At 54.9% G+C, this 27,816-nt stretch overlaps 1 protein-coding gene across 3 annotated transcripts in view; it reads right to left on the reverse strand.

Moving 5' to 3' along the window:
- RRBP1 (ribosome binding protein 1) overlaps positions 1–27,460 on the reverse strand; it is a 28,107-nt gene extending 647 nt beyond the window's left edge. The window contains exons 1-23 of one of the 3 annotated variants that reach the window (XM_087774947.1): positions 27,332–27,460; positions 19,899–20,600; positions 15,425–15,573; positions 15,071–15,193; positions 13,847–13,999; positions 13,415–13,533; positions 12,459–12,612; positions 10,456–10,594; positions 9,924–10,111; positions 9,698–9,735; positions 8,440–8,530; positions 7,624–7,716; positions 7,165–7,257; positions 6,980–7,060; positions 6,791–6,880; positions 6,258–6,350; positions 4,666–4,737; positions 4,383–4,478; positions 3,856–3,939; positions 2,442–2,534; positions 1,459–1,542; positions 861–959; positions 208–351 (exon numbers count right to left, since the gene is read on the reverse strand). In XM_087774947.1, coding sequence (XP_087631073.1) covers positions 208–351; positions 861–959; positions 1,459–1,542; positions 2,442–2,534; positions 3,856–3,939; positions 4,383–4,478; positions 4,666–4,737; positions 6,258–6,350; positions 6,791–6,880; positions 6,980–7,060; positions 7,165–7,257; positions 7,624–7,716; positions 8,440–8,530; positions 9,698–9,735; positions 9,924–10,111; positions 10,456–10,594; positions 12,459–12,612; positions 13,415–13,533; positions 13,847–13,999; positions 15,071–15,193; positions 15,425–15,573; positions 19,899–20,580 — 2,958 coding nt within the window. In that variant the 5' untranslated portion in view covers positions 20,581–20,600; positions 27,332–27,460. Of the gene's footprint in view, positions 1–207; positions 352–860; positions 960–1,458; positions 1,543–2,411; positions 2,535–3,855; positions 3,940–4,382; positions 4,479–4,665; positions 4,738–6,257; positions 6,351–6,790; positions 6,881–6,979; positions 7,061–7,164; positions 7,258–7,623; positions 7,717–8,439; positions 8,531–9,697; positions 9,736–9,923; positions 10,112–10,455; positions 10,595–12,458; positions 12,613–13,414; positions 13,534–13,846; positions 14,000–15,070; positions 15,194–15,424; positions 15,574–19,898; positions 20,601–27,331 lie in introns of all 3 variants that reach the window. The other 2 variants (XM_087774946.1, XM_087774948.1) reach the window with 2 other exon arrangements.
- Positions 27,461–27,816: the final 356 nt, after the last annotated feature.

Genomic DNA, 27,816 nt, shown 5'->3' on the forward strand with positions numbered 1-27,816 from the left:
TTTTGCAGGTGGCCCAGGTCCTCCCTTCGGAGCAGGGAGAACCGTGACCACCACCTCGTGTGGGCCCAGGGCTTCCCAAAAGCCACCCAGATGGTTTCTGGCAGCAGGTGCCACCTTGCCTCCCATTTTAAACTGCAGCCTGATGTGCATTTCCCCGCGGCCTCCGACAGTGTCAAGGGGAGGGATGGCTGTGGCCACCACACGTACCGTTTCCTGAAGCTGTTCTTTCAACTTCTTCACCGTTTCTCTCTCTTTGGCCAGTTGGTCCTGGGTAACCTTCAGTAGCTCCTGTAGTTTGGTTGCTGCCTGGCCCAGGTCCTTTGTTAATTTTTTTTCTTTTTCAAGTCTTTCCTACGTGGGAATCAAAAGAAGGCATGTACCTGAGTCTCCCTTTGCCATCTGGGGACCTCCCCTCCTCCAAAACACCTCTGGTCACCTTGGGTCTGCCCTGAGCCACCTCGATGGCCACGAGCTGGAGGAGCACCCAGCTGCCTCTTTGCCGGAGATGCCAGGTGTCACCCCACCACCTACAGCTCACTCTGGCTCCCCGTCAAACCCAGGAGATGCCATGGGCTGAGACAACCTCACAGGAGCAGAACGGTTTCCCAATGTGTGAAAAGCCCAGCCTGCGAGAGCGTTTGCTCAGAGCATCATCCTTATCTGGATGAAGGGGCTGTGACTTGCACCCTGCTGTCCTTCAGCCACGTTGGAGCTCGGAGGGAGCTACCTGCAGGGGAACCATCTACCGTGCCCCGCCATCCCCAAGAATGATAAACCACACCTGCAGTCCCACTCGGACACAGCTTTTGCTGTCTTGGCTCTGCAATACCAAGCACAAGAGAGGAGGGCAGCCAAATCACCTTGAGATGCTGGGCCTCCTCCGTGTCTGAAGCTGCTGCATTTTCAGCCAGTCTCAGTTTTTCCAGCTCTGCTTGCAAACTGCACGCTGAGCTCTGGGCCTGGAAGGGGGACACACACGCGATCAGCACGTGAGCTAAGAGCAGCAGGCACCTCTGCATCCCGCCCCGTACAGCCCCTGGTCCCCGGTGGTCTGCCTCTGGTGAAGAGTTAGGTTATACAGCCACTGTCGGACGGTTGGATGCTAAACACAATGCATTGCTTTTGCTGATCCAGCTTCCATCGGGAAGATGGCATGTCTCGCCAGAAGCAGCATGAAACCCAGCTAAAGCCCTTAATCCTCAAGGGAAAGAGCTGGCAAAAAAGATGGGGGGACTCAGGGGTAGGCAATTTGAGGGGCCAGCAATGCCACATGGCTTTAGCACAGCTGCCACAAGAAGTTCTTCAGGGGTGCGAGGGAATGCAGTGATGTCTGAGATGCAGACAGGGATGGGGAAAAAACCTTCAAATTCACCCTTGAAATTAATTCTTGGGCTTCATTAGCAGCTGAGAACCTATAAAGGTTTTACAAACCCTTATACCTTCCTTGCCCGCACCTACCTCCTCCAGCTCCCGTGCCAGCTTTTGCCGCAGCACTTGCTCCTTCTCCACCAGCGCTTCATTTTGCTCCAGCTGAGTTTTCAACTGTGTTGAGAAAACGGGAAAACACCCAGAAATAAAATTAAAAAAAAAAAAAAGACACAAGAGAGGAGCTAGCGGGGACATCACCAAGAAAGTGGGGCTACACAGAAGAAACGAAAACTGAAGCTTTCCCCAGGGGACCAAAGGGCAGTAGGTACGGGCATCCCCTCCTCTCCGCACAAAAGCTGGGAGGATGCCGACGGTGAGCCTGGGCCTTGGCTTTTGCATTGCCAAATTTTGTCAGTGCCTCAGGCAGCGCCAGCTGGGACTTGGGATGAGAGGCACCCCATAGTGGAAGGTGTGCCTGCCAGGTCCCCGCGCCCGGGAGAAGGCTCTACACTTAACAGGATTAAAGAAGAGAGACAGAGCCTGGCTGGTGGCAGCACCACCACCGGTGAAAGGTGTTAGCCCGAAAGGGAACAGCCGCTGCGAATGCCCTCAGCCCAGCTCCAGCAAGATTTACGAAGCCTCTGTAATCCTAATCCCCACTGGTGGGGAAGGCATCCCCGTGCAGCTCTGTCGGGGTGTCCCCTTCCTCCAAGGAGATCCAAGCCCCAAACCCACTGGGGCGCTGCTGGGTGGCAATGTTGGCCCAAGGGCTTGCAGCACCCCCCTGCCTGCCTCCCCCAAAATCCTGCCAGCCTGATGCCATGATGGAGGGCTCCCAAGGGGAACAGCCTGGCAAAAGCCAGCTGGCGACGTGTTCCCAGCAAGAACAGGACGCATGGTCGAAGGGACGGGGGGCTGCCTTCCCCCCAACACACAGGACGGGAGACGACACAGGCACAACAGCCCTGAGCAAAGCCACGTGCAGTTCTCCATGCGGTTAGAGACGGTGAGACAGGACAAGGGACACGGTTAAGGGTCAGCACCTCCACGGGCAGCGGTCTCACCACCCTAACCTCGAGGGGTGCAGGCTCGCTTGGGTCAGCTTGTAACCCCACTACTTCTCCATCCTGTACATGGCTCTTCATCTCACTCAACTGCTGCCTGACCTGGAAGGAGGACCAGCAAGCCCGGCTCAGTTACACATCCCCACACCGCAGCCGTTACGAGACCCACAAGGACCTATAGATAAAGTTTGCCGGCTTTTTTGCTTGCACGCAAGCTGAAACGTTTGGAAAACCACCTCGGTTTCTGCTAGATGCAGGATGGTGGTACCTAACCTGGGCAGCTTGAGGCACAACAGCTCCTAGGGGTGCAGAGCACATGCTCATGCCTCGTCTGCTCTCCTTTGATCACTCGGCACCTTGGTTTAAAGCCACTGCTGAGGGTTTGCACTAACACAGTTGAGGTGTTAAATAAGGCAATCAAGGCAGGGTGGCAGGTCCCGTTTTGCCATCGATCACAGGTGGGATGGCTGGGAAGGCAGTTACTTGAACACCATCCCCCCCAGTTGAAACCCCCCCACTCCATCTACCAGAGCTCCATCCTGCATCGCAGCAGCACCAGCAGTCAAGCTGCAAGCTAACAGCGTGCCTTGGCCAGAAGAAAGGGAAGGTCGCTGGACGAACACAAATGTGTTCCACATTTACAACCGCCTGCCAATCTAATGAGATTAAGGCTAATGACGACCTCATGTCACGTTCCCTGGAGAGCAAGGGGCTGCATCGGCTCGCTGACTGTGCTGGAGAGTAGCGGCTGCAAGGCTGGGAAGAGTCATGGCACCCAAGGGAAACCGCACTCCCGGCTCGCTCCGCTCTGAGCGGCTCTGCAAGCCAGAGGTACAACCGAGGATTTTAAAAACAATCTCCTGAGGATCTTGCAATCAAAGTATGGATTTAGAAACAAAAGTCCTCATGGTATTGGCAGGTCTGTTAGCTCTCCTGGCCCTATATCCTCTCCCCCACTTACGTGCAGAAAGCTAGCCCCATCCTTCAGCCCCCCGAGTGACCCCTACACACAGGCTGCACAGCCTCAGTCCTCTCATCCAGAGGTGGATGGATGGATGGATGCTTAAGGCACCCAAACCCCTGCCCCAGGGTGGTGGTGGGGTAACCAGTGTGCAGTGGTGGGGCGGCTGGGTTTTTCTGCTACACGCCAGCTTGCGCAAGCCTTGCTGCTCTCCCTTCCTTCCCACCCCCATCGTGGGAGGCAAGGCAGGCAAATAAAAGTCTCCTCCTGGGTCTCAAACATTCCTTCTGAAAAGTCGATCAGTCTGGTGCCTGGCAGCACCAGGTTTCCCCGTGCGCCGTCTGTGCCTTTCTCCCCTCCCTGAACCCTCAGAGAGGATCCAGCCCCACAGCTGGGTTTGCAAACTGGCCCCAGGCAGAGCAGCGAGGTCCCAGCAGGGCAGCTCCCGGCGTCCTCCCTTACCAGGGTCAGCTCCTTGCTCTGCTTCTGTGTTTCCGTCTTCGCTGCCTCCAGCTGCTCCTGGGACTCTGACAAGAGCTGCCTCAACTGTCCAGGAGAAACAGAAAGAAAAAAAAAAGTCCATTTACGCACTTGGTTTTGGAGCCCTTTGGCCCAAAGAAGTATTTTTACAATGCAGCATCTTCTCAGAGGCCATGGCGGCATCACTTGCTAACCTGCCTGCTGATGTCTGCTCAGAGAGACGGCCGTGAGGCAGCTCCATCTCACCTGAGCCACAGAAATCCCACAGGCCACCGAGGAGCAGTGGACAGCATCTCCATACAGATCTCCCTGTCCCATCACCTTGCCAATGGATCTCCTGACTTTAGCTGTCTACAACCCAGACCGGAGCAAACACCTCCATCTGTTTTCTCCTGCTTTGCAAAGCTGCCGATCCCCGGGGCACTCCCCAAATCCCCAAAACACGGATGGGTGGTGAGTCAGGCTTAGAAGAAAGAAGAGTTTAAGAAGGTAACGGCCGCCACACTTACAACTTCAACTTCTTTTGTGTAGTTTTGGCGTTCGGAGCTGGCTGTCTCCAAGTGATTTTCCAGTTGCGTTTCCAGAAGAGAGGTGTATTCCTTTAGCTGGATTAAAAGGGAGGAAAGCAGGAGGGGGTTGATTTTTGGAGCTGCAACACATCCCAAACATCCCATGGTCCAAGCCTGCCTTCCCCAGGGCAAGTCAGGAGACGGGTCCCGACTCAGCCCAAGCACAGCACGCATCCGTCTGGCACCTGCACAGGGACCTTCTCCCGTACCCAAAAAACCTTACCTGATCTGTGCTCTGCAGATCTGCTTTCAACTTCTCCACCATGTCTTCAAGGGATTTCAGCTGGAGTTGCGACTAAGCCAAAAAGGATTAGAGAAGGTCAGTGAACGGTGTCTCACGTGGACACCGAGCATCTTTCATTCAACTAAAAACCAGCCAGTGTTTCACTCCCACCTCTCTCACTTCATCCTGTACCTTAGGGCAGAAGAGACCTGACACCAAAGCAGAGCCCCACAACTTGCTGGGCAGGAGCTCCTCTTCCCAAGGAGGACAAATCCAACAAGCCCAGGCCGTAAATCGTGGAGCAAGGTAACAGCTTTTGCCTGCAGGACTTCAGCTGGCTGCAGTCAGCATTCAACACCCAAGAAACTGGCACCAGACTCGGTGCAAGTTTCCTACTGAAAGCGCCTTTGGTTTGGAAGCAGCAAAGCAGACTTTCCAATGAGGTGTCATGGGCTTTGCTATTAAGAGAAGCCAAGCTAGCAGAAAAAGCATGGGGTTTGCATTTAAACCTGGACTGATTTTTGAAGAGGACTCCACGGTTGCTGAATTTTTCGGAAAGGAGGAATTCGCCTCTTCTCCACAGAGAGGCAGGACTGCTCCAGGACCTGCCCTAGCCACCCGACGTTCATCCCATCACGCACACCCTGCTGCCAGCACACCACCAGCAGCCACGTCATCCCCGTGCAATCCTACACCAGCCCTCAGCAGCGCTGGTGCTGCAGGGGCCAGCAACGGGCTGAGAAATCAAAGATCTCTTGTACAAGAACTCGCCCACCTCCCTGCGGCCCCAGTTAACTTCAAAACCCCATGTGATGGATGGGAAGCAGCTAGACCGTGGAGTAGCTTCATCTCAGTTCTGCATTCAAGAAGGAGGAGAGAACTTAAGTCCACTTTGCAGAAAAGGCACGGCCAGCCAAGTTCTCCTAGACTCCAGCAAAGTCACGAGAGCTCACAAAACATGCTCCCACCAAACTCCTGGGCAACAACGGCTCTCTGGCAGCTGCCATCTGGCTTTTTAACTGGGAAGAGCAGTACCCAGAGCTAGACAGACAGTTGGACCCAAAACTATGTGCAGTACGTGGCTTGGACCTCAGCTCCTTTCTGAAGGCTCAACGAACGCCAAGGTCAACCCGGGTTTTGAGAGCAAGCCAAGTTCTTCTGAAAATGGGAGTCCAAGAGCCCTGCACGTGCTCTCCTCCCGTCAAGCCAGCGCCCACCAGGAGGACTCAGCCCCATTTCCAAGCATTGGAGCTTGGATTACTGAAGTGGTGACGTGGTTTCCCAACTACTATGCCTGAACTGGAGAGCTGCAACCATTCCTCCAGCTCCACTGGCAGGGTCTAGGCACACACCAGGCAGGGAGGTGGGATCCAGGAGGAAGAGAGGCTTAGCTCCTACGCGAGGCGGGCTTCTTGTCTGCTGCTTTGATGATAGGAGGCGTGGATTTGGGGACAAGAGAAAGTCCCCATGTCTCACAGTTCAAGGTTGGCAGGAACAGTTAGGGTTGCCATCTGATTTATAGCCAACAGCCCCTCTGCTCCTGTAAGCCCAGCTCCACAAGCAACAAACCCAGGTGTGCCCCAAGCACGCACCTTTTGGAGCTCCTCTTCAGATGCCGTCAGCTTTGCTTTCCAGACCTGCTCCTCCTCCTCCACGCTCTTCTGCAGGTCTCGCAGCATCCCTTCCTGTTGGCAAAGCCTCAGCTGAGCCCACACCTCCTCCAGCCCTCCCAAGCCCAGCAGTGTCAGGGCTGGATGCCCTGGCATACCCAACGCCTCTGCGAGGATTTGGACCAAAGAACGCGTGACAGAATCAGGTGCCCCAGGTGGGGCTAGGGGCTCCCAGTTCCTAGGCTGGCTCAACCACCCTGCTCATCAGAGCCCTTGCTGTGCCACATGCCACCACCACCAGGAAGGTTTCCAACACAATTAAGCTGAAGAGGAGCTCTAGAAATTCAGGTTTCTCCTATTCCCCTGTCTCACTGGCAAACAGTCTTCTACACAGCAGCCCCCCAACATACTGAGGGATGCCCACCATGAGCCCACGGGCAGCCTGGGCTGCCAGAAGACCTCTCAAGAGGTATTTCTAGTGGGAGACCAACACAGCGCGAAGGGCTGCAGCTTACCGTCTCTGCAAGGATAGCTCTATACTGCTCACATTCTGCTTGTAAAGTGCTTTGCGCTTCCTCTGCCTCTCTTAATTTAAGTGCTGAATCCTGAAAAGAGAGGGAAGGGATGGAGAGAGAGGTGAGGAAAATAAACGAGTGACCTTCAGGAACTCTCTCGCCCCTCCACCTTCCAGCCCCTTCACTTACCGGGGGCTCTGTTGTAATTGTCTGCTGCTTTAGCACATCCATGGTCTTCTCCTTAAACTCTTGTAGCCACGTGTCATAATCCTGGATTTGAAAAAAAAGAGGACAAGGAAGAAAAAGGACACTTAGACGTCTGTCCTTGCCATGCGGCAGAGGCTCTGTGCGGGTTGGAGAAATCCCATGCCCACCTGCTGCGAGGACACGGCAACTCCAGGGAGGGCAGAGAGCAGCGTCTGCTTGGTTCTTGTCTGGAGCACATCCAGCTGTTGGGCCAGCTCTTCCTGTAAGAGGGACAAACTGGCATGGGATGGAGGTCTTGGGCACCTGCCAGCCAGGCTGCCAATATCGGTCCTGCTATCTGTGCCTACAGGGGTGAGCCGGCACAGGGAAACCAGCCAAAAGAGAAAACTGCTGCCACTGAGAACCATGAGAACATTCCTTCCAGTTCACCCATCTTCCCGGTTCCCCGACCATGACCTGTACTGGGGATACACAGTCCTCAAGACAAACTTTGGAGAAGCTGGCAGGAGGGTTGGGCCAGCACTGCTCCTAAGAAGAGGCAGGGAACCCAGGGCAAGCATCTCTGGTGGCTTGGGGGGGCTTCATGTTTCCCTTACAACACCACTAGAGAGAAATGCTGGGCTCACCTTTGCTTTTGTAGCAGCAAGTAGTTTTTCCTCACACGCCTTCTCCACCGTGGTCAAAGCTTCCATTGCTTCCCAGTTCTTCTCGCGAAGGTCCTGCCGAGACCACACACAGAGGGCAATAAGCCACACATCACGCCGAAGGCCACCAAGCTGCTTGTTGGCACTGCGGAGGATTTCAAAGCCTCCACTCAGGAAAACAGGCAGCAGCCTGTCGCTTTTGTCAAGGGTCTTCCATCCCACTGCCCATGTGCGCCCCTTTTCCTCCCCATCCTTGCAGTGGCCCAGTGCATCGCATCGCGCAGGCAGTGGCCTTTAGGGAGCAGCGCAGGGCTGGACGGAGGCAGAAGCTCCAGAAGCAGCCCTCAGGATGCTTAGAGCTGCCTGGAAAGGACACAGGCCAAGTGGAGGGCTGCAAGGTTGCCTCCACACAACTGATATCACCTTGTAGTAGAGGGATAAGGAGCAGAAGAGCAATGAGGTTTGAGGGGCCCCTGCTCAGGGATTGCCTTGACCCTGCCGGGGTAGGATCTCCCTGGCTTACCAGGTCCTAAACCTCCCAAGAGAACAGGGGACAGACATCTCCACCCAGGCAGCCCACCGCCTGCTGCAGCCCATCAGCTCAAGCTGCGCAGCCTGCTGGGGGAATTCCTGCTCTCCGGCAGAGGAGGCAATGCCTCCAGTGCTCCATGGGGCTGCAAGAGCCTCTGGCTGCACCACGGAGCCAACTACGAAGGGTTGTCATTCAAACCCCAGAGATCTGGGTTTTGGAGGAAAGAATTGTGAGCAGCAAAAGCCGAGCCCGGTTCACTCACGTACGTTGTTTTTCATCTTCTGTTGCTCCACCGCCTCTCGCAGCTCTGTGGCTTCCCTTTCCAAGGACGAGAGCTGGTCTGTCTTCTCCTGGAGCCTGGAAGGGCAGGATACAGGAGTGAGTCTCAGCATCCACCTCCCTGCTGGGTAGTGAGCTGTTGAGAAGGGGACCACAGCCCTTCCTATTCCGGTCTGCTCCAGGATCTACACACAGCAGGAGGAGGACGGAGTGGGACTAAAAACCACAGCTATGGCAATGCTGGAGTGGGATCTAGTTTTCTACTGGCTTATCAGCAATAACAAGCAAGCAAGTAGCTGGCTGGCTGTACACCCAAGACAAGAGGAAGAAGTAACTTGATCCAAAGGCCAGAAATTCCGGCTTATACAACTGGGACTGCTCGCGACACACTCCTGTCCACAGCTCGTTAGGCTGAGATAGCCCACAGGTCTGCATTTTGAAAGCATCATCCTACTATCTTGAGTAACCATAACTCAGGGCTACTGACTAGACACCTGAGAGCCTACAGCTTCCCTCCACACCCTCAGATCTACCATCTGCCCTGAAGGGACCCACAGCTTGAGCAGACCAAGAAAGGTTCAGGTCCTTGACAAGAACCACCCAAGTCTCTTGGGGTCCCAGGACAACTGAACAGCTGCCCTCCTTTAGAGGAATGCTAGATGCTCGCTGGCAGTGGGGGCATCTGAGAAATCCTCCCCCCGTGCAGAGCCTGAGCCTTCTCGGAGGTGCCCAGCACATGGACAAGGGGCAACAGGCACGAGTCGTGACATGGCAAACTCCAATTAAATGCCAGGAAACCTTTCTGCATCAAGGGGGAAGAGGTTGTCAAACACTGGAACAGGGACCCAGAAAGGTGATGACTCTCCATCCTTGGAGATACCTGGAAACATCCCCAAAAAGCCTCCTCTGGTTGGCCCAGCTTGAAGCAGGGGCTTGGATCAGAGACATCCCACCAGAACCTTCTATTCTGCAGGACCAGTCAGCCTCCATGTGCCTGCCAGCAATTACAGTCTCACTTGAGAATGGATGGGCTGTTATTTGGGGCCAGCACTGGAGCCAATTAATACTTTAAACAGCTGTGTTGGCCAGGATTGACCTTGTCTTCCCAGCTTTGCAGTCCCCAAGTCTGCCAAACAGAGAGGGCGGGAAGCCCTCACCCACAGGGCTCAGTGCCCGGGGAAGCCTGGGACACACGGACAGCAAGCTGGAGGTGCCGTAGCAGTCTCCATGGGCACCTAGACCCACCTTGACTGCAGCTGCTTCATTTCTGCTTCATTGGCTGCCTGGAAGAGAGAAAGCACTTTCGTTACCTGTCCTAGGCACATGAAGCAGGTCAGCCCTTTCTGCGGCATCCCAGAGGGGATCCCAGAGCACAGATAACACAGGCACCGTGTTAAAACAGTGCAAAAACACCCGCTTGAGCAGTGTAACCCCCTCTCCTCCTCCCACCCCAATTAAACGAGCAGGCGACCTGCAACTCTCTGTCTTTTTCTGCCTCCCTCATCTGGCCTGCTTCCAGAAGAGCTTCGATGGATTTGATCCTCTCCAGGAGCTTCGTATTCTCCGAGCTGGCATCCTGAAGTTTCTCCTTCACATTGCCCAGCTCCAGCAGCTTGCTTTTAACCTCTGCTTCAGAGCTCACCAGCTTGGCCTGCAGTTCTGTTGGAGAAAGGGGTGAGAAACACGGTAAGGTAAGTGCAAATTTAGAGACTCCCCACTCTGCCCTGCCCAAGCAGGACTCTTGGCCAAAGCCTTGGCCATGGATGCTTTCAGAAGGCACAGAAAGGGCAGGCAGGGATGCAGGACAGTACAGGAGAGAGGCATTGGAGTGGCATCCTAGGATAGGACCACAGACCAGTCCCGCATCTGCTTACACTGACACCAGGCAGCCTAACTCATCCCTGGGTCTACTTGTCCTGCCCCAACCAGCCCCAGGAAGCACCCAGCCCTGAAAGCTCCAAGTCTGCCCCACAGCTCTCCCTGCGCCAATCCAAGGTCCTCACCAGCAATGCTCTGCTGCTGTCCTTTGGCTTTTTCTGTGTCTGCTAACAAGCTTTTGTAGCTGGTCTGGGTTTTGCGGAGCTCATCGCTTACTTCGTCCAGCCTCTTCCGCAGCGTCGCTTCCACCTCCCTTTGGGAAGCCTGCATGGCAGAAAGAGAAGGCTTTCCACAGCGTGCCAGGCACCCCAGCCAATTTGAAGCAAAGCTCTGTGTGTCGCATAATGTTATTTTTAAGCTGTGCTTTGAGGGGCTTAAGTCATCCTTTCCCCGTGCTCCCCCTGTGCATGAAGCATCTTGCCTCGCGCTCGCGTTTTATCATTTGCCAGCCCTCAAGTGGGAAGCAGACAACACCCGAACGTCTCAGTTCTGGGCCAAGACCACGGCCATCCTCCCCTCCGGAGAGTTAAGCTCTGAAAAAACTCTTAAAGCCCTGGTCCTAATGCACAGCCCCAGCCCAGCAGAGAGAGGTACTGCCGCAGTGCTTAGCAGGATGGAGACACCCAGCCACGTGTTTCCACACACGGAGGAATTTTCTGTGCGGTTTGGGCCAGGGAAGACTTCTTTTTTTCCATCTTAGAAAGCAGCGAGGAAGAGGCCTGGCCAAGGCAGGCGCTTCGAGGGGGAAGGCAGAGGAGGAGGACGAGGAGCGTGCTGCAAACCAGCAGCTCTACGAGTACAAGTCGCACCCTTGCAGATGGAGAAGCGTTGCTTTGCATGGAGGGGACAGAAAAAGGTAAACCAGCAGCCCCATCTCTGTCTGAGTGATGCTTCCAGAACCACCAAGAAAGCAGGACTTCTCTGGTTTTTGAGGATTTGACCCCATATCCTCAGCTCAGAGCTCCAGGTGTTACTGTGGAGCACATTCTCCCTAGCACCTTAAGCACATCACTGGCTTTAAAATCTTCCAGCGACTATGATGTATTTAATTACTATTAAGGTGTGCAGCAAGCTGACAGTCCTGGAGAAGTTCTAAAAGCATGCCTAGAAGCTGGTTTTTTGAGCCAGGAAGGCGGCTTCTGCCTTCATGCCGGCTGCGTGCCCACATCACCTCCCTTGCTCCTCGCCTGCAAAAGCAGCAGGGGCCAAAAACAGCCCACCAAAAGGAGATCTGCATCTTCAGGCACCCGAAAAATTAAGAGCGAGGATATCGAAGGCCCCTCGCTCTAGGAGCACCTCTACAAAACTATTTTCGCATGCGTAGATAAAGGTCTCCACCACCACCAACCCCTTCGTAAGGGGGCCAGAGCAATTCGGAGACCACAGCATGTGCAGAAAGGACATATCACATCCCTCACCCTGTCTGCCGCCCCTGCGGGGAAAGAAGTGCAAGTTCCCAGGTCAGGGGTACCTGGGATCAATGCTCCCAGCCCCTGGCTTAGCCAAATCCCAGCAGGAGCACTGCCACCTGCCCAGAAGATACTCTTCCCTGTGTGGGCACAGCCTGCTCCGCTCCTCTGCCAACAGCATGCTCAGAGGCTCTACCTGGGAGGTGTCCTTTAAACACCCCTAAAAACCCAAAACCCAGCCACACCCTGGTGACAACAAAAAAGCCACAAGATCTACCTCCTGCACCAAGGAGGGAGAGCAACGGGTTTAAAAACAGCTGAGTCGAGAGAGAGCACCCACGTCAGCATGAGCACAGGCTGGTGGGGGCCAGTGGGTTTCCTCTCTTGCCTTCGGGTACCACCCAGCAGCGTGCACCATCTAGGCTGCCCCCCCACACCTTCACACCAGGCTCGTGAGCTTCACAGGTGAGCAAGAAGAACGGCTTCAACAAGGGCATCGTGCTCCCTGGGCTTTGCTGGTGATGCTGCACAATGAGTGCATTGCATCTGTAAAACTAACGGAGGGGGGAGGCAATTAAGAGGTCCGCAAGGCAGCTTCCTTTCCAACCGTGGACGCTAATCTCCCTCCAAACTCTTCCCATGGCCAAGTCCACGGATCCCATGCAATTTAGCCACCCGCCCCATCTCTGTGAAGGGAGCGGGTAAGGCGCCTGCCTGACCTGCAGCTGCTCGATCTGCTTCTCCGAGGCCACCGCTTTGATCTCCCAGCTCTTCTTCTGCTGCTCCTCTTGCTGCAGCACCTCCGATTTCTCAGATAGCTCTTTCATCAGCTTGTTGCACTCTTGCCGTAACTTGGCCAGCTCAGCGTTTTGCCTGCACCAACAGAAGCAGGGTTATTTTAGCCCGCAGGCCAGTCAAGCATCTGTGATTTTACCTAGGAGGGAAGACATCCTCCTGCGGGCCTGATACAGGACTCGAAACATCTCAATGGTGCGTTTGCCTGTTTCTAGGACACGCCTGGTCCTTTGGGGAAGGGGTGGAAAGAGTTGACAAATCACTTTCCAAAAGCCGCATTTCAATCACAGGAGACATTCCTTTCTCATGAAGTAGAGGACGCAAGGATCTGTGTTCCCAGACACAAGACGAAGCACTCTAAGCAGCTGGAGTCCGCTCTGTAATTATTTGACCGCTGTTAATCACCAGCCATTTCAAACTATCTATAAAAAGGAGTGTGAAATTCTTCTACCTAGCTCCTATTTGTTCTGTGTGCACCGGGCAGGTCTCAGTTCTCTGCAGCATCACTCCCATCAAAGAGCCAGCTGCATTTTTTCTGAAGTTTGAGAGTATGAGCTACCCTAAGGGGAAGAAGTGCCACGGCGCCTTCTGGACCCCTCTCCCCACCCTCTGCTGCCTGCTGGCTCCAGCATCAGCACAGGTGACCCCAAAGCAGAGAGGGTTTCCCCTGCTCTTCCACTTGGGAAGAACATCCTTGTTTCCCCTGCCAGCCCCCCAGAAGCCATTCGACAAGCTCTTCCTCACTCCCTCCTCTACCTCCAGCTAGTTGGGGTGTCTGTAGAAGCACCTTCAAGAAAAGGGGTGGCCAAGCCCAATGAATAGCCAACCCCAGGGTTTGCCAGAGGGCAGCCCCAGGCTCTGCCCCTTGCCCCGTCCTTACTTGCTCTCCATCTGGCTGGTGGCCTGGTTGAGGGCGTCCCTCAGGATGGAGTTCTCCTGCTGCAGGCGAGCCAGCTGCGTGTTGGGGCCATTCTCCAGCTGCTCCTGCAGGGTCCGGATCTAGAGGAGCCCAACAGGGGTTAATGCCGCTGCCGGCCCCCTTGCTCTCCCTTTGAAGCCCACTCGATGAGCAAGAGGGACTGGCAACACAGGGGGATGTCTACTGATGCTGACAGCCCCCAGGGATGTGGCATCCCATGAGGATGCTCCCACGTGCCTCTTCTCCCTTGAGCACCACGGTGCAGGAGGATCATGGGGTCTCGCCCCTCCCCGAGGCTCTGGTCCCCTCACACGTCCAAAAGACCATGCATCTGTCACCAAAAGCCACCCAGCAGCCAGAGGAAGAAGCTGCAGAGCACAGTGTGGGGCTCACCTTGCCCTGGAGCTGCTGCGTTTCACTGACGTGGTCCTGGTAGCTGGCCTGCATGCGTGCCTGCACCGCCGCAATCTCCCGCTCGCGGGTGAGCAGCTGCTCCTTCAGCTTGCCCTCCACAGCTGCTGCCTTGGCCCGCTCGGCCGCCAGTTCCTTCAAGGAGAGAAGTCATCCAGTTAGTCCTCAGGGCACGAGTTTCCCTGCTTTAAGGGGATGCAAAACCTGTGCCCTCCTAGCTCAGAAGACTTAAAAGTTCAGCCCTTTCGGAGCTGCCCCCATGCCCAGCTACACCATTTAGCACTTACATTTCCTCCTGCATTTTGTTTTGGGCTCTGTGGCCACTGGATGCCACTGTTGTTCCACATTGGGCCAGATAACAGAAAGGAGTAAGACAGCCTGGAATTTTATTTCCCCCCCTCAGGATCAATAACATCACATAAAGTTTAGGGCAAAGTGGAAAAAGAAAAAAGAAAAAAGAAAAAAGAAAAAAGAAAAAAGAAAAAAGAAAAAAGAAAAAAGAAAAAAGAAAAAAGAAAAAAGAAAAAAGAAAAAAGAAAACAAAATAAAATAAAATAAACACCCTCCACCCCCCGCTGAGGCAGGGATGCTCTGTTGGCTGGCTGGGCAACACCATGCCACTGCCCTGGGCAGTCTGCCCCTGCCCAGGCAGGGGCTTAGCACAGCACCCGAGTGTATGGGATGGCTTTGCCCTCTCCTCTCCTGCCTGCAGGCAGATGGGACTCGCCGCTGCCAGGTCCTGCCAGCTGCAAGGCAGGAGGTGCCAGCGTGGCACCCAAAAAGAGGTGGAGGTGGAGAGCTGAGTTGGAGATAGAGGGTGTAAATAGGATCACGCTCCTTAAAAAGGGACAGATCAGCTCCTTCTCAGCTCAGGAGATCCGGGCAGAGACAAGAAGGGATTTATTTTAAAGAGCTGCAATCTCTTACGGGAAGGGCTTTCCCCTGCTTCTCCTGCAGCTGCCAACAGGCACTACGCTGCTGCTCTTTGGGCTGGTGCTTCCCCGGGCTGGATCAGGGCTGGGAGAGGAGTTCAGGCAGGGATCTTCTCCCCTTTTTAGGGAGAAAACAGCAAACGGGTGAAGGACCCAGAGAGCCCCAGGCTTCACCTCCAAGGGGGATGCGATGCAGGGAGCAGGAGGCACACCAGCATGACCTCGAGAAGCAGAGCCCACGCCGGGGATGCCGGGAGGGCCGCGCGGTGCTTACCTTGCTCAGCTCCCGCAGCTTGTTTCTGGCAGCAGCCACATCCTCCTGCTCAGCAGTGAGCTGCTTCTCCTTCTCTTCCAGCTGGCGTTTCAGGACAGCGACTGGGTCACCCTTCTGCGTGGCCTGCCAGCAGGGCAGCACGTCAGTGGGGACCACCACCTCCAGACCCATACCCATCACCCCACACACGCAGGATCATGCCCTGTGCTCCACGGGAAAATTCAGCTCCATTCTCCAGGACTGGCCCTCGGGGCCAGCCTGCCTGAAAACATGCCACCTTCCCTCCCCTCCGCACTTCCCGAGGCTTGGCAGAGCCCCGACAGCGGGCGGCCACGACGGCGCTGGCATCCCTACCGTGTGCCAGGTGTCCTGGACAATGCCCGCTTTCTCTGTCAGGATCTCGATGAGCTGCTGGGCCTCCCCCTCACTGAACACCATGCTGCTGACAGTGGACACGAGCGTCTTGTAGGGCAGGTAGAGGGGCCCGTCCGAGTCCACAGGTGCTAGGGAGCAGAGAGAAGGGATTGGGACCGATTCAGCTGATGGCAGAGTCGAGTAGCATCATCTCAGTTGGCTTCAACCCCACAACTGCCATTTCAAACCAGCATCCACCCAGATGTCCACAGTGAAGTTTGATACCTCTCTAACTGAAAGCAATATGAGAAGTGCTGGAGATGACACTCACCACACACATGTGCTTCTTGAGCCAGCTGTCACCTCTGCCTGGCCCTACTACTGGTCCCACCACCTTGCCACCATCTTCCATCAAACTGAGTGATTCCCAGCCGGAGCTGAGCATGCTTTGCCAGCACCAGGGAGCAGAGACATGTTGGGTATCAGATGCTGGACCACACCACGATACAACCTTGCTGGGGGACATCAGCCCATGCAGCAGTGCCAGTGATGCGAAGTGCAGCAAGCTCACCTCCCGCCTTTCACCAGGAAGGTTTGTTCCAGCTCTTTGCTATGGGAATAACACGACTCCAACCCTTCCTCTATGCCTCTGCTAACCTGGGAAAGCCAAGTAGCATCAGGGACCATAAAGCTGTGGTAGGACCACAGTGCACATGATCACAATGGACAGAGGGTGGTGGGCGGTGGTTTAGGAGCTCCTGTACAGTATCTATGGCCCAGTGGGCTTATTTTCCTAAAAAATGCCAGAAGAAAAAGCAGTTTGGATTCCAGTAACTCCAGAGCCTCTAAAGCCATTACCACCAGGGTCTCTTGAATGCAGAGCTCAGAGCCCCCGAGCAGCAAGGTGAGAGAAGAAGGATGAGGAGGTGCTGCAGGCGTCGGAGCAGAGATTCCCCTGCAGCCCCTGGAGAGGAGTCCACGCTTGAGCAGGTTCATCCTGAAGGACTGCAGCCCATGGAAGACCCCACACTGGAGCAGGGGAAAGGTATGAGGAGGAAGGAGCGGCAGAGAGGAGCTGTTACGGACTGATCACAGCCCCCATCCCGCGGCGCCTTTCAGGGAGGGGAGGTAGAGGAGCTGGGAGGGCTTAAGTTAACTTAAGTTGAGCCTGGGAAGAAGGGCAGGGAAGGTAGGTGTTGTTTTAATTTTGTCTCTGTTCCTCATCTATTTTAATTGGCAATAAATAAAATGAGTTTTCCTCACATTGAGTATGTTTTGCCTGTGATAGTAACTGCTAAGTGATTGTCCTGTCTCTATCTTGACCCATGAGCATCCCCATCTTATTTTCTCCCCCATCCTGTTGAGGAGGGGGCATGAGAGAGCGGCTGGGTGGGCGTCTGGCAGCTAGCCACAGTCAACCCACAACAGCAACAGAGCGGCAAAGCCCAGGAACGCCTAGCAGCTCCAGCACAGACTGTTCGCTCCTTGCTTCTGGTAGATCCATTTGGGATGGCAGCACTAAGCCCTGGCAGCAGCAGAGTCTGTCTCACCAGCAGCATCCACTTCCCAGCAGCGCAGCCGGGGCAGCTCCACTGTCTTGCGCAACCGGGGCCCAAGAGCTTGGCTCACACTTTACTCATGCTGGCAACAGTGCAGATGCAGGACAACACATCACATCCCCTGGCCTGGTCCCGCTGGGCGGAGGGACCCACCAAGTGAAATTTTGCCCATCTCCTGGCAGCGTTGCACAAGTGAGCCTTGCACAAGGCAGGCACGACGCAAACCCCACCTTGCAGGTGGCAAACGGAGCTGGGGCAGCCTGCCAAGCTGCGGCAAAAGGAAGCCTCTGCTGCTGCTGAGCCCATTTGCAGAGTCGGAAACCTCACACCTCACCGAAGGAAGCAGCGAGACAAGAAGCAGCCATGCAGCAAAGCTGCCATGGGAAAGCCCAGCAGGGACAAGGGGTCTGAAGAGCCATTTCTCAAAATCAAGGGGACCTGGGAGACACAGATGGCCCTTGAGTGGAGCCTCACACCCAGGAGGCTGCAGCCCAGATGGGGTACCCATGCGTGTTTCATGGGAGAGCGTGGCTCCTGCTATCACAGATAACGACCTGGGATCCGAGTACACACTAACCACTTGCAAGCAAGTTTTTGTGTGATGCAGGAGGCTAAAAACGAACCACACAAGAGAAAAACACCCCAAGCTGCCCTTTTCAGATTTGCCGTCTATTTCAGTGCTGAGCACGTGTCTTTGAACACCCATTTTTATCTGCCACAGGATAATTTGTTGCTTCTGCCTTTGAGGAGGAGAGACCACAGCTGCCGAAAGGCCTCCCACAGTACCGTGGTCAAACTGTAGCCAGCTTCGTGGCGCAAATACTGCCGAGAGCTTTCCTTTGAAAAATCCCACAGGAGCAGCTAAGACATCATTCTTGGCTTTTAATACATGCAGGATCGGCACTTCATACCCAAAGGAATGGATGTTCAGAGCAGCCAAAAAAACTCCCAACTTAACAAGTGCTAAAAGTTCATCTCCCATCCACATTCCTTCGGCTGTTACAGCTTCGATTTAGGGCCACGTTTTTCAGTGTTAGAGAAGTGCATCCCTGCATGCACATGCCAAACCAGGCACCTCCAGCTTCCCCAACACCATCACTGCAATACCCTCCAGTAGTGGCTGCTCAAACCGTTTTAAACCTCATCACTATGTGGAGATGGACTTTAGTAAAATGCTTTCCTCAGAGGAGCAGATACAAGGGTTTTAACCCAACCTTGGAGACCAGCGGCTGCAAAACGTCCTGCTCAGTAGCAGGCCCTCTTCCAAAACGTCGGTGTGGAAACTGCCAGGTTACACAGCAGGCTAGGTTTGGATGTCCTGGAGAAGGCTAGCAAGTAGGGGTGTCTTTTTGTTTGGTTGGTTGTTTGGGTTTTTTTTGGTTTTTTTTTTTGTTTTTTAATAAAGAAAGAAATGAGACCTATGCACACCACATCACATCTTTGAGAACACCTGAGAGATTTCTCCCATGTGTCCATATGGGAACACTTCTACAGGTCTGAAAGCATTCACATTTTTAGTGCCTATAATTATCACTTAACCAAAAATAAAACCCAGACTGTTCACACTGGTGCAATGAGAGGCAAGAATCCAGCTAAAGAGCTGTTTCTCCCCTCCGTACACCTATTTACACCCCAGAGAGTTCAGGACCACCTTCTTTAATCTCTTCCGTCTCCAAGTCAATCAAGTGAGGCATGAATGATGACGGGCAAGTTTTCCCTTCCCCGTGACATATCCAAAGTCACTTCCCTCTAACTATCCTATGATCAGTCCCCCACAGAACAAAATCCCTTCGATCCTGTCTCCTCCAATAGGCTGTTTTTCACATCCACTGAAGAAGGAGAAAACTCTAGCCGTGACCCACCTTCCTGTACAAGAGTGGCAGAGGTCCTGTGTGCTTTCAATAATCAGGAGTGGAAAGGGAAAACACCTCGACTTGGCTTTCCACCCAGATGTCCAGCACCTTGGCAGGACAGGTACACGTACCCCCATTCATTCTCAGTGTGCAGATCTGCTCAGAGACCCCCAACGCAACAGCAAATCCGAGAGAAACCTGTAACTCTCCAACATCTGTGTGCTAGACCAAGGAGCTAAGCACCAAGCTGGGGTACCCAATGCAGGAGGCAAAACATTACCTCAAGTACTGTTTTCAGTTTTGGGCCCCTCACTACAAGAAGGACATCGAGGTGCTGGAGCGTGTCCAGAGGAGGGCAACGAAGCTGGTGAAGGGTCTGGAGCACAAGTCTTATGAGGAGCGGCTGAGGGAGCTGGGGTTGTTTAGCCTGGAGAAGAGGAGGCTGAGGGGAGACCTTATTGCTCTCTACAACTACCTGAAAGGAGGTTGTAGTGAGGTGGGGGTCGGTCTCTTCTCCCTAGTAACGAGTGATAGGATGAGAAGAAATGGCCTCAAGCTGCGCCAGGGGAGGTTTAGGTTAGACATTAGGAAAAACTTCTTCACCGAGAGGGTGGTCGAGCGTTGGAACAGGCTGCCCAGGGAAGTGGTTGAGTCTCCATCCCTGGAGGTATTTAAAGAACGGATAGATGTGGTGCTGGAGGACATGGTATAGATGGACTTGGCAATGTTAGGTTAACAGTTGGACTCGATGATCTTAAGGGTCTTTTCCAACCTTGACGATTCTATGATTCTATGATTACAGAGTGAAAACAAGTCAATAAACTCTTGACTTCAACTCTACTTCCCCCCAGAGAGAACTACAGTCCAGTACAGGCTTTTTCAACCCACCTTCCCCTTGGCGCACACAGTCCATCTCACCAGAGAAGCTTTTCTACAGCTGCCCTGTTTCCAACGCTGAAGAAGAACAAAGAGATCTCAAAATGGGATAGCTCTGTTTTAACAGCTCCAAGATGCCCTGCTAGCTTACTTGATGGGGATATATGCAGTGGAATTTGGCCTTACCTGGCTCGCTCTTCTTCTTGGATGCAGCCTTTTTCTTGACAGGTCCATCATGCTTCTGCTCCTCATGGGTCGGAAGAGCATCAGTTTTCTTGATGGCGATGGAGCTGATGACCGGAACACTTTGCTGCGTGCCAACTGGCGGCACGGCCACAACAGGCACCTCCTTAGGGGTCACCTCCAAGACGGGAGAACTTTTGGGGACACTGACAGGAGGTGAAGCCAACACCGGGCTAGGAGCAGGCTCTACCTTTGCCACCTTCTTCTCCTTCTTCCTCTTCTCCTTAGGTGAGGGAGCAGGTTTCTCCTTTTCCTGGGGGGCCACTGACACCGCTGCAATCGGAGACTCAACAGTTACAGGCTCAGGCACCACAGCAGGCTCAGGAACCACATCCTTGGGAGAGTCCGTCACTTCCTGAGTCAGCTGCTGCTCCGGGATCTTTCCGTTAGGTTTCTCTTCCTTTTTCTTTGCTTTTCCTTTTTTCTCAACAGGTTTCTCTTTCTTCTTTTTCTCTGTTTTCTGCTGCTGGGTCTTCTCAAGCTCTTTGCGTTGCTTGGCCAAGGCTTCCTCATAAGACGTCTCCTTCATGGAGAAGGTGGACACCAGGAAGATCCCAATGGCTGATATCACCATAAAACCTCCAAAGACCATAACACCCAGTGTCTGAGGGTCATACACATCCATCCTGCCTTCTTCTTCTGTGCCTGCAAGACACCAGAACAACAGTTAGTGGGGGGAAAAAAGAGAGATACAACGGCCTCTCTGAGCAGGGAGTTTCATACAGACATTTGTGTCTCTAGATGGCACCATGCACTGAAAAGACAAACGCTCAAGATTCACACAACTCTGGTGAGAGCAACATGCCTACATACCCCCAAAGTTTGTGCTCCTCCGCTACGTTGCCTATGCACGGTGGTCCAGTCGTACTGCAGTGACTAATTTCACTGGCTAAAGCAATCTCCAGAAACACCAAAGAAGGGGAAGAAAAAAACAGGGATACAGAGACACCCATGAGCAACAACCCATTACATGTCCAATGGGATGGTTTTGCATGACAATGGGCAATATCTGCAATATTGCCCTAGGCAATATCTGCAGCCCTGCGGCAGTAAGAGAGACTGTTTTCAGACTGTTTGGTGCAGGTTGGCCAAGATCTGGGCCCTCCCTGGAGCACCTGGCCTTTTCATTGCACCCAGACGCACATCCAGGTCTCAACTTTGGAATAAAACATCCCCCTGGAAGGAGAAAGCATGCACAAGAGCTTTCCCCAGCTTTGCAGCAGCCCTGGCCTTCTCTCTTTGCCACCTGCACCCTGCAGCACTGCCAGCTTCTGCCCAGCCCGGCGGGGAGGAGGCACGGTGACGGTGTCCCGCTGGGTAGCTGCTCCCAGCAATGAGAAACACCCCAGCAACGATGCTACATGCACAGATGCCACGCAGAGAACCAAGTCACAACCATTTCCTTGAGATGCAAATATCAATAAAAGTCATGAGTTCAAGCTTAAAAAAAAAAAAAAAAGCACGGTCATCAATTATCTCATCTCCCCAACAGATGCCCGCAGGAAGAAGTGAGACTTGCAAAGGGAGCGCTGGATTTGGCACTTCTCTTTCCACCTCTGCTATTAGCTGGCAGGCAAACCAGGCATAGGGTCCTTCCCACCCTCCTCTCCGGCCTCAGTTTCTCCACCCGTAACACATGGAGCAGCAACAGAGACCATACTGCCTGGTCTGAGATCTGGCAGTCAGGGTGCAGCCACACCTGGAGAAAGCTGCTGCTGTCTCCACTTTTCTTAATTGCTAATTGAACCCTGTCCCTAGTTGTGAAGCCAATCTCTTCTCTGCCATCCCACTCACGTGTTTCTCCCATTGGGGCATCACCTCCACATGGCTCTGAGATGGCTCATGAACCCCCAGATGCTGAAGTCAGGCAGTTAATCTGCGAAGGGGCACTTTCCAGGAGGTGCCAGGCTGCGGTTTCTCATCATTGTGCCTCAAAACATAATCAGGAAAATGCAGAAAGTCCTCGGCTACCAGAAGTTCCCATGCCCACGCTTAACTGTAAACATTATCAAATTTCCTCTTTAAGAGGCTGTGGGTTGAGGAGGGAGGGAGGGAGGGGCTGGAAGGGGAGGAGGCAAAAATAAGAATAAAACTAAGGAGATCAGCATCTTTTCAAAACCTCAGTGCTCACAGGGAGAGACCTCGGAGCTTTTTCCTTTCTAACAGCTGGAGCAGTGAACTCGCAGCCAAATCTGCAGCTCAGAGCTGCTTGTGCAGTGAGGGGGTAACAGCACAATGAAAAACTCTCCTCCAACACCCGAGCAGGAGGTGCAGAGCTGGAAGGAGCTGCAAAGCGGCCGTCTCCCACCAGAGATACCCACCTGCCCGGCGAAGGATGTTTTAACCAGCAGCCCAGCTCTCCCTGCCTGCCTCTCCAAGCACCCCAGGCAAAGCAGGAGAGAGCTGGCAGGCAGCAGGGCTGCCAACGCCAGCTGGAACCAGCCTCCCCTGGCAGGGCCAACTTTCTACCCCGGGGCACCGCTCGAGATCCCAGCTGATACTACAGGCATCGCTACTTCACGTCCGCCCCAGCCTTTTTGGATTTAAACAGTCTCAGCCCGCTCCATCCCAGCACATCTGGTACCAAGTCATTCCCTTCTGACTAGGTAGCATCGCTTTGGGATGGTCCCCACCAGGACAGACAGATTATTCCTAACCTGCAGGGTGAAAAGGGCTGGATTTCCTCTCCCTGGCAGTAAATAAAAAGTAGGACTGGAGAACACATACCCACAACCTTGTGCTGGTTTTAGGGCTACACCAAAGCACCCAGGAGCTGTTTTAGGGGCAGAACAAGGTGACCTGCATTCGTCGCGCAGCAACCCTGACCCATCAGTAAAAATAAACTCTTCCTGACCTCACACCGCCACAGGTTCATATTTAGATAAAAATTTGCTGCTCCAGCTTAGGGCAAGGGCATCACCGAGTGCTGGCAAATGCACTCCAACCCTACCAGCTGCTACTGCCACCTCCAAAAGCAGCTGGATGGAGCCCACGGAGGATGGGAACGGAGGAAAAAACCCAAACCTCTGCTACAGAGGCATCCGGCACGCAGAGGATGGATGAGAGAGGACGGCGTTATTACGCAGAGAGCGGGGCAGTGAGGTGGGTGAGATGGCGGTGCTGGACGCGGCACCTGCGGTGCTGGAGCCCTCTGCCTGCCCCACATCTCACCCCACACTGCCACCCCCCCCCCGAAAGCCCTGACAGGCAGGGTGTGTGAGCTCCATGCTCCCTCTCCCCCACAGGCAGCCTCACCCAGCCCCGCTGCAGTAAAAGCTGCCTGTACCTTGCCTCGTCTCAGGCGTTACAGCCAGGGTGAGATAACGACGCAGATTAGCATTGAAATCCTTCCTAGCTAAACAAAAAAAACCCAAACAACTCCCTCCAAAACAAAACCAATGCAAGAAAAAAGCAGCCCAGAGCACTAACCTAGAGGAGCTGTGGACCTGCTGGAAGAGCTGTCGCAGCAGCCAGAGCTCACGAAAGCAGCTGAGATGCTTGCACGGGCCATTCACAAGCTCCCACGGGTGGACCAGAGAAACCCCGCACTGTTCCCAAGGACAGGCGTGCCAGGAGAAAACGTGAAATGAAGAGTGAGAGAGACCAACCGGGCAGCAATTACTCCCAGCAGTGCTATCATGGCAAAGGGAAACTTTGGTCCTGTCTCAACGCTTGTGCCCCGCAGCCCGCGGTGCGGGCCGGTCCTGGCAGACCCGGCACCGACTCCAAGGAGCAAGTTCTACCAGTTGAGTTCCTCCTGCGGTCGGGCCTTGGCACAGACCAGCCCAACAACTTGTTCAGGGAAGAGCCTATTCCTCCGACAGCGCAAAAACGGCGGCAGGCTGTACGCTACCATGCGCACTTAAATCAAACCAGGCTGCCTTTGGCATTTGGGGGATAAGGAAAAGTCTTCCTCTGGGAACTTCCTGATGCATAAATGCAAGAAGCAATACGCCGCAGTGTTAGCATCAGGAGTGGAGCTCTGCTTTGGCATTTCCTGACCTCGCTGCCTTCTCCCTTCCGAGGGCTGAAAGTTTGCTCCTGGATTTGCACAGCAAGATGCAGTCCCCCTCGCGAGTGCAGGGGCAGGAGCGTGCGTGCCTTGCCCTTCAGCAGCAAAGCCCTCCATGCTTCCCACCTGCACAAAGCCTTAGCCAGGAGATGGAAAAATAGGGCACCGAAGGTATCACTGATCGTCTGCTCGCAGATGCCTAGAGGATAGTTTCGCATGTAGAGGTTCAGCTTGGCAGCCAGGCTTTGAAGAGGCTTGAAGACGTCAGCATCCTCCCCTCTGTACCTTCTCCTGGTCCTCAGAGGCAAGCCGGAGAATTGGGGCATGGGATTTTCTCCCTATGACGGTATTTTTCTATCTGATCCCAGGCTGCTTTGGGAGAGGGTTGTGTGCCTAAGGGGTGCAGGGACACCACCAGCTATCGGAGTCCACGTTCAAAAAAATCAAGTTCACGTCCAACACTGAGCACATTTATCTGCATGAAGTTTCTTGAGCAGGATCATCCTCTACTCATCACCCAGCCAAAACAGTGGAAATCATCAAACACCTCCATATGGAAACTCCTTCCCCAAAATACCTCGTTCAGATAAAGCTTTTTACCACCACCAGAACAGGAACAAGACAGACAACTGATATTTTACTTGGCCTTCTCATGTAAAGGAGCCAGCTGAAACGCTGTGCTCCGACCCTTCTGTTCCTGTGGCTTTTTCTCGTTATCCATCAAACTTCCCAAGATCCCAGATAACAGCCCAGGAGGCCTGACCTCCCTCGCCACCCTGCACATGCAGTCACCTCTGTTTGCCCTGAGCAAAAGTCCAACTTGCCGTAAGGAAGCAAAACCAGTAAAGCACACAGCCTTGCTGGGTTTTCAGCACCAAACAATTTCCAGGACTAACCAACCCACAGATAAGCAGCGCGACGGCACCAGGGCCACCCTCGGTGCCTTGCGGTTGCATTTGCAAGAGACAGCTCAGAGTCAAAAACCAGGCTAGAGCCTTCCCACCTGTCCAGCCTTTCCTCCCCTGTGCAACTGCTTCCACAAAATCCACGGGAAATCGACAGCTTTGCAACTCAGCCCTCTGCCAACCCTGGCTTAAACCAGCCAGCTCAAGCGTCAGGCGGGCAGGAGCAAAGGAAGAGACAGGTTGTGCAAGAGTTACAGAAATCTTATTTCTTTACGCAGCCGAAGGAAAATCTATCTGTTACCTCCCCCTGGTCTAGATAGGTGCTGCAGGTGGGAAAAGATGCTCTTTGCAACCGTTCCCCCTGCAATTCAAGGCTGGCACTTTGCCATGGTGTCAAGGTGGCATCTCAGGTTAGAGCAATGTAGAAGAGATGATGGGGTGTTAGAGGGCAGAGAAAGAGAGAACTGGGTTGGTGCAGTTGGGCTCTGCGCATCCCACAGCAACACCTGCCTGCGAAGCACCTGCAGCTCCCTTTCCTCTACAGCATCTCCCAGAAGGTTAAAAAAATAAATAAATAAAAAATAAATAAAAAATAAAAAGCTCCCCCCTCCCTAAACATGCACACACAAGTCGGTCGAAGCTCACTGACCGAACACACAAGTTTGCAGGCTGAGATTTCACCTTCCTCCAAAGACCAAAATTATCTCCCGGACCATCACAGCAAGAAGCAGGCAGGACCTAAGGGACCGGCCGCTGTTTCAGGAGGGCACTGTCTGGCCTCTGGTTCAAAGAAATAAGGTTTTGTCTCCTTTCCTGCCCCTGGTGTCCAGCTTCCCTCGCCAAAAGGTGGCACAAGGGCAGAGACATAGCCGGGGACAGTGTTGCTCCAGCACAAGGGAACGAGAGGGCAAGGGAGAGGGAACTGGGAGGCCTGATCCTGCCGACAGCAGGGCAGCCCGGCAGCGGGAGAAGGCAGCAGCACTGCCAGCAGATAAAAGACAATCACCAGATACTTCTGGAGTTTCTCTCTCCACCCTGTTGTGATAGAGAGAGACAAAAATTAAAAACAAATGAGAAAAGCCCATGTGCCGCGAGCGGGTCCTGCCCGCGTCCCCAGCAGCCTCTGTTTAAATACATTTTCTGCGTAAGTGACTGTGCATTTCCAGCCTCCCGGCAGCATGTGTTACTCTACACAGCAACTCCAGAACAGCCGCCGTGCCGATCATCAACAATTATAGCTCGACTTAATTGAACGTGTCTTAGTGCTCCATTAGCTCTTGCAGCGCAGCAGCAGCAGCCGCGGCCCTTGGCAGTGCTGCCAGCTCCCTTCCTAAGCCTTGGGGTGGAAAAAAAAAGGCAGAAAAAACATATATATACACGAGGAGAGCGTAATAGCACCATAACACAGCTGCAGCTTGACTAATCCCTGCGGCGGCTATTACAAATTTTCTCTCTCCTCCCCGGCCCGAAGCGGTGTTTCGCCACTGGCCCTCGTCAGCTTTTGCTTGGGGTTCCCATCCCAGGTAGCGCCCGCCTCGCCCACCTCCTTCCAGCCGCTTCCCGGCGATGCGGGCGAGGGGAGGCCGCTGCCATCGCTTCTGCGAGGAGGAAAGCTGACCTTTCAGGCGGGGAGGCTCACCCGTCGCGCCCGGCCACGTGTGCAGGCGCACGCTTCTCCCCGCTGGACCGCGTCCCCAGCGGGGCGAGGAGCGGGGCATCCCGCCGGAAAACCCACGGGAAAGTTGGCGACATCCAGCTTGGAAAGACCTCAGGGTGTGTGGGGGTCTCTGCTTATGGGGTCATCGCCTCTCTCCAAAAGCTTCGGGCATCGCTGGACCCCGCGCTGCCGGGGGTCTCCAAGGGCTGAGAGGGATTTTTTTTTTTTGGGGGGGGGGGTGTTTAGGTAAGAGGGAATAAAAAAAAAGTAAGGCACAACTGCTTGAGAGCTGTGACCTTTTGTAACCGCGCTTAATCAGATTAATGAATTTCATCAGGCAGGCGCTCGGGCGGGGGAATGGGTTTGAGCGCCGCGGGGCGGCGGGCGGCGATGCCCGGGGGGCGGCGGGCGGGGGCGGCGGGGCCCTGCCCTGCCCTCCCCTCCCTCCCCTGGCCGCCAGCCCCGCACGCCGCCATTCCGCACCGCCCCGGCCGCGCCGCGGGCCATTCATCCGCCTCGCCTCCCTCCCGGCAAAACGTGGCCAGACCCCAAACCCGGGATCCCATCCGCCCCCCCCACCCCGGTTCCAGGCGGGACACTCTTCTTCCACGCGTGGGAGCGGCGGGGCGAGGCGGCGGGGATGCGTGTGCGTGTCCCCACCCCGCTCCACGTCTGCTGACAGCCCGGGGGCGGGGGGGGGTTTCCCTCGCAGCGTGGGGGTCCCACGGGGGACGCCCCCCCCCCCGCCCCGCGTGGAAGTGGAAGGGGAGAGGGAGGGTGACCGCCGCCGGCGCCTACCCACCCGTGCCGGGTCGCGGTCCCTCCTCGCCGCCGCGGCCGTGTGGAGTCGTGGCACTTTTCCGCCGCTGTCTCGCCGGGCTCGGCCGCCCCGTCCCGCCCCGTCCCGCCCCGCCCCGCCGCTCCGCGCCGCGCCGCGCCGCGCCGCGGGCCCGCTCAGCGCGACGGGGCGGGACGGGACGGGACGCACCGCCCCGGCACTGTGGGGCATGTAGTCCCCGCTGCACCCCCGCGGGTGGGGGTCCCGCTTCCCTGCCCACCGCCGCGGAGCGGGACCGGGCGCTTGGGCGGCGGGAGAGCGCCCGGCTGCCAGCCGGGGAGGCGGGCGGGAGCGCCGGCACCGGGCGCCCCGGGCTGGGGAGAGCTCGCAGACCTTTGCCCGGCGGTGCTGGGGGGTTGAGCGGCCAGGGATGGGCCTGTGCCGGCCGTGGCTGCCCGCCGTGCTTGCCGAGGGTGCCGGCACAGGCCCTAGGGCATGGCTGGGAGAGG

The sequence above is a fragment of the Nipponia nippon genome, unplaced genomic scaffold, assembly GCF_047370975.1.
Source record: "Nipponia nippon isolate SJK-2023a ecotype South Korea unplaced genomic scaffold, ASM4737097v1 scaffold_4, whole genome shotgun sequence".
Taxonomy (NCBI): domain Eukaryota; kingdom Metazoa; phylum Chordata; class Aves; order Pelecaniformes; family Threskiornithidae; genus Nipponia; species Nipponia nippon.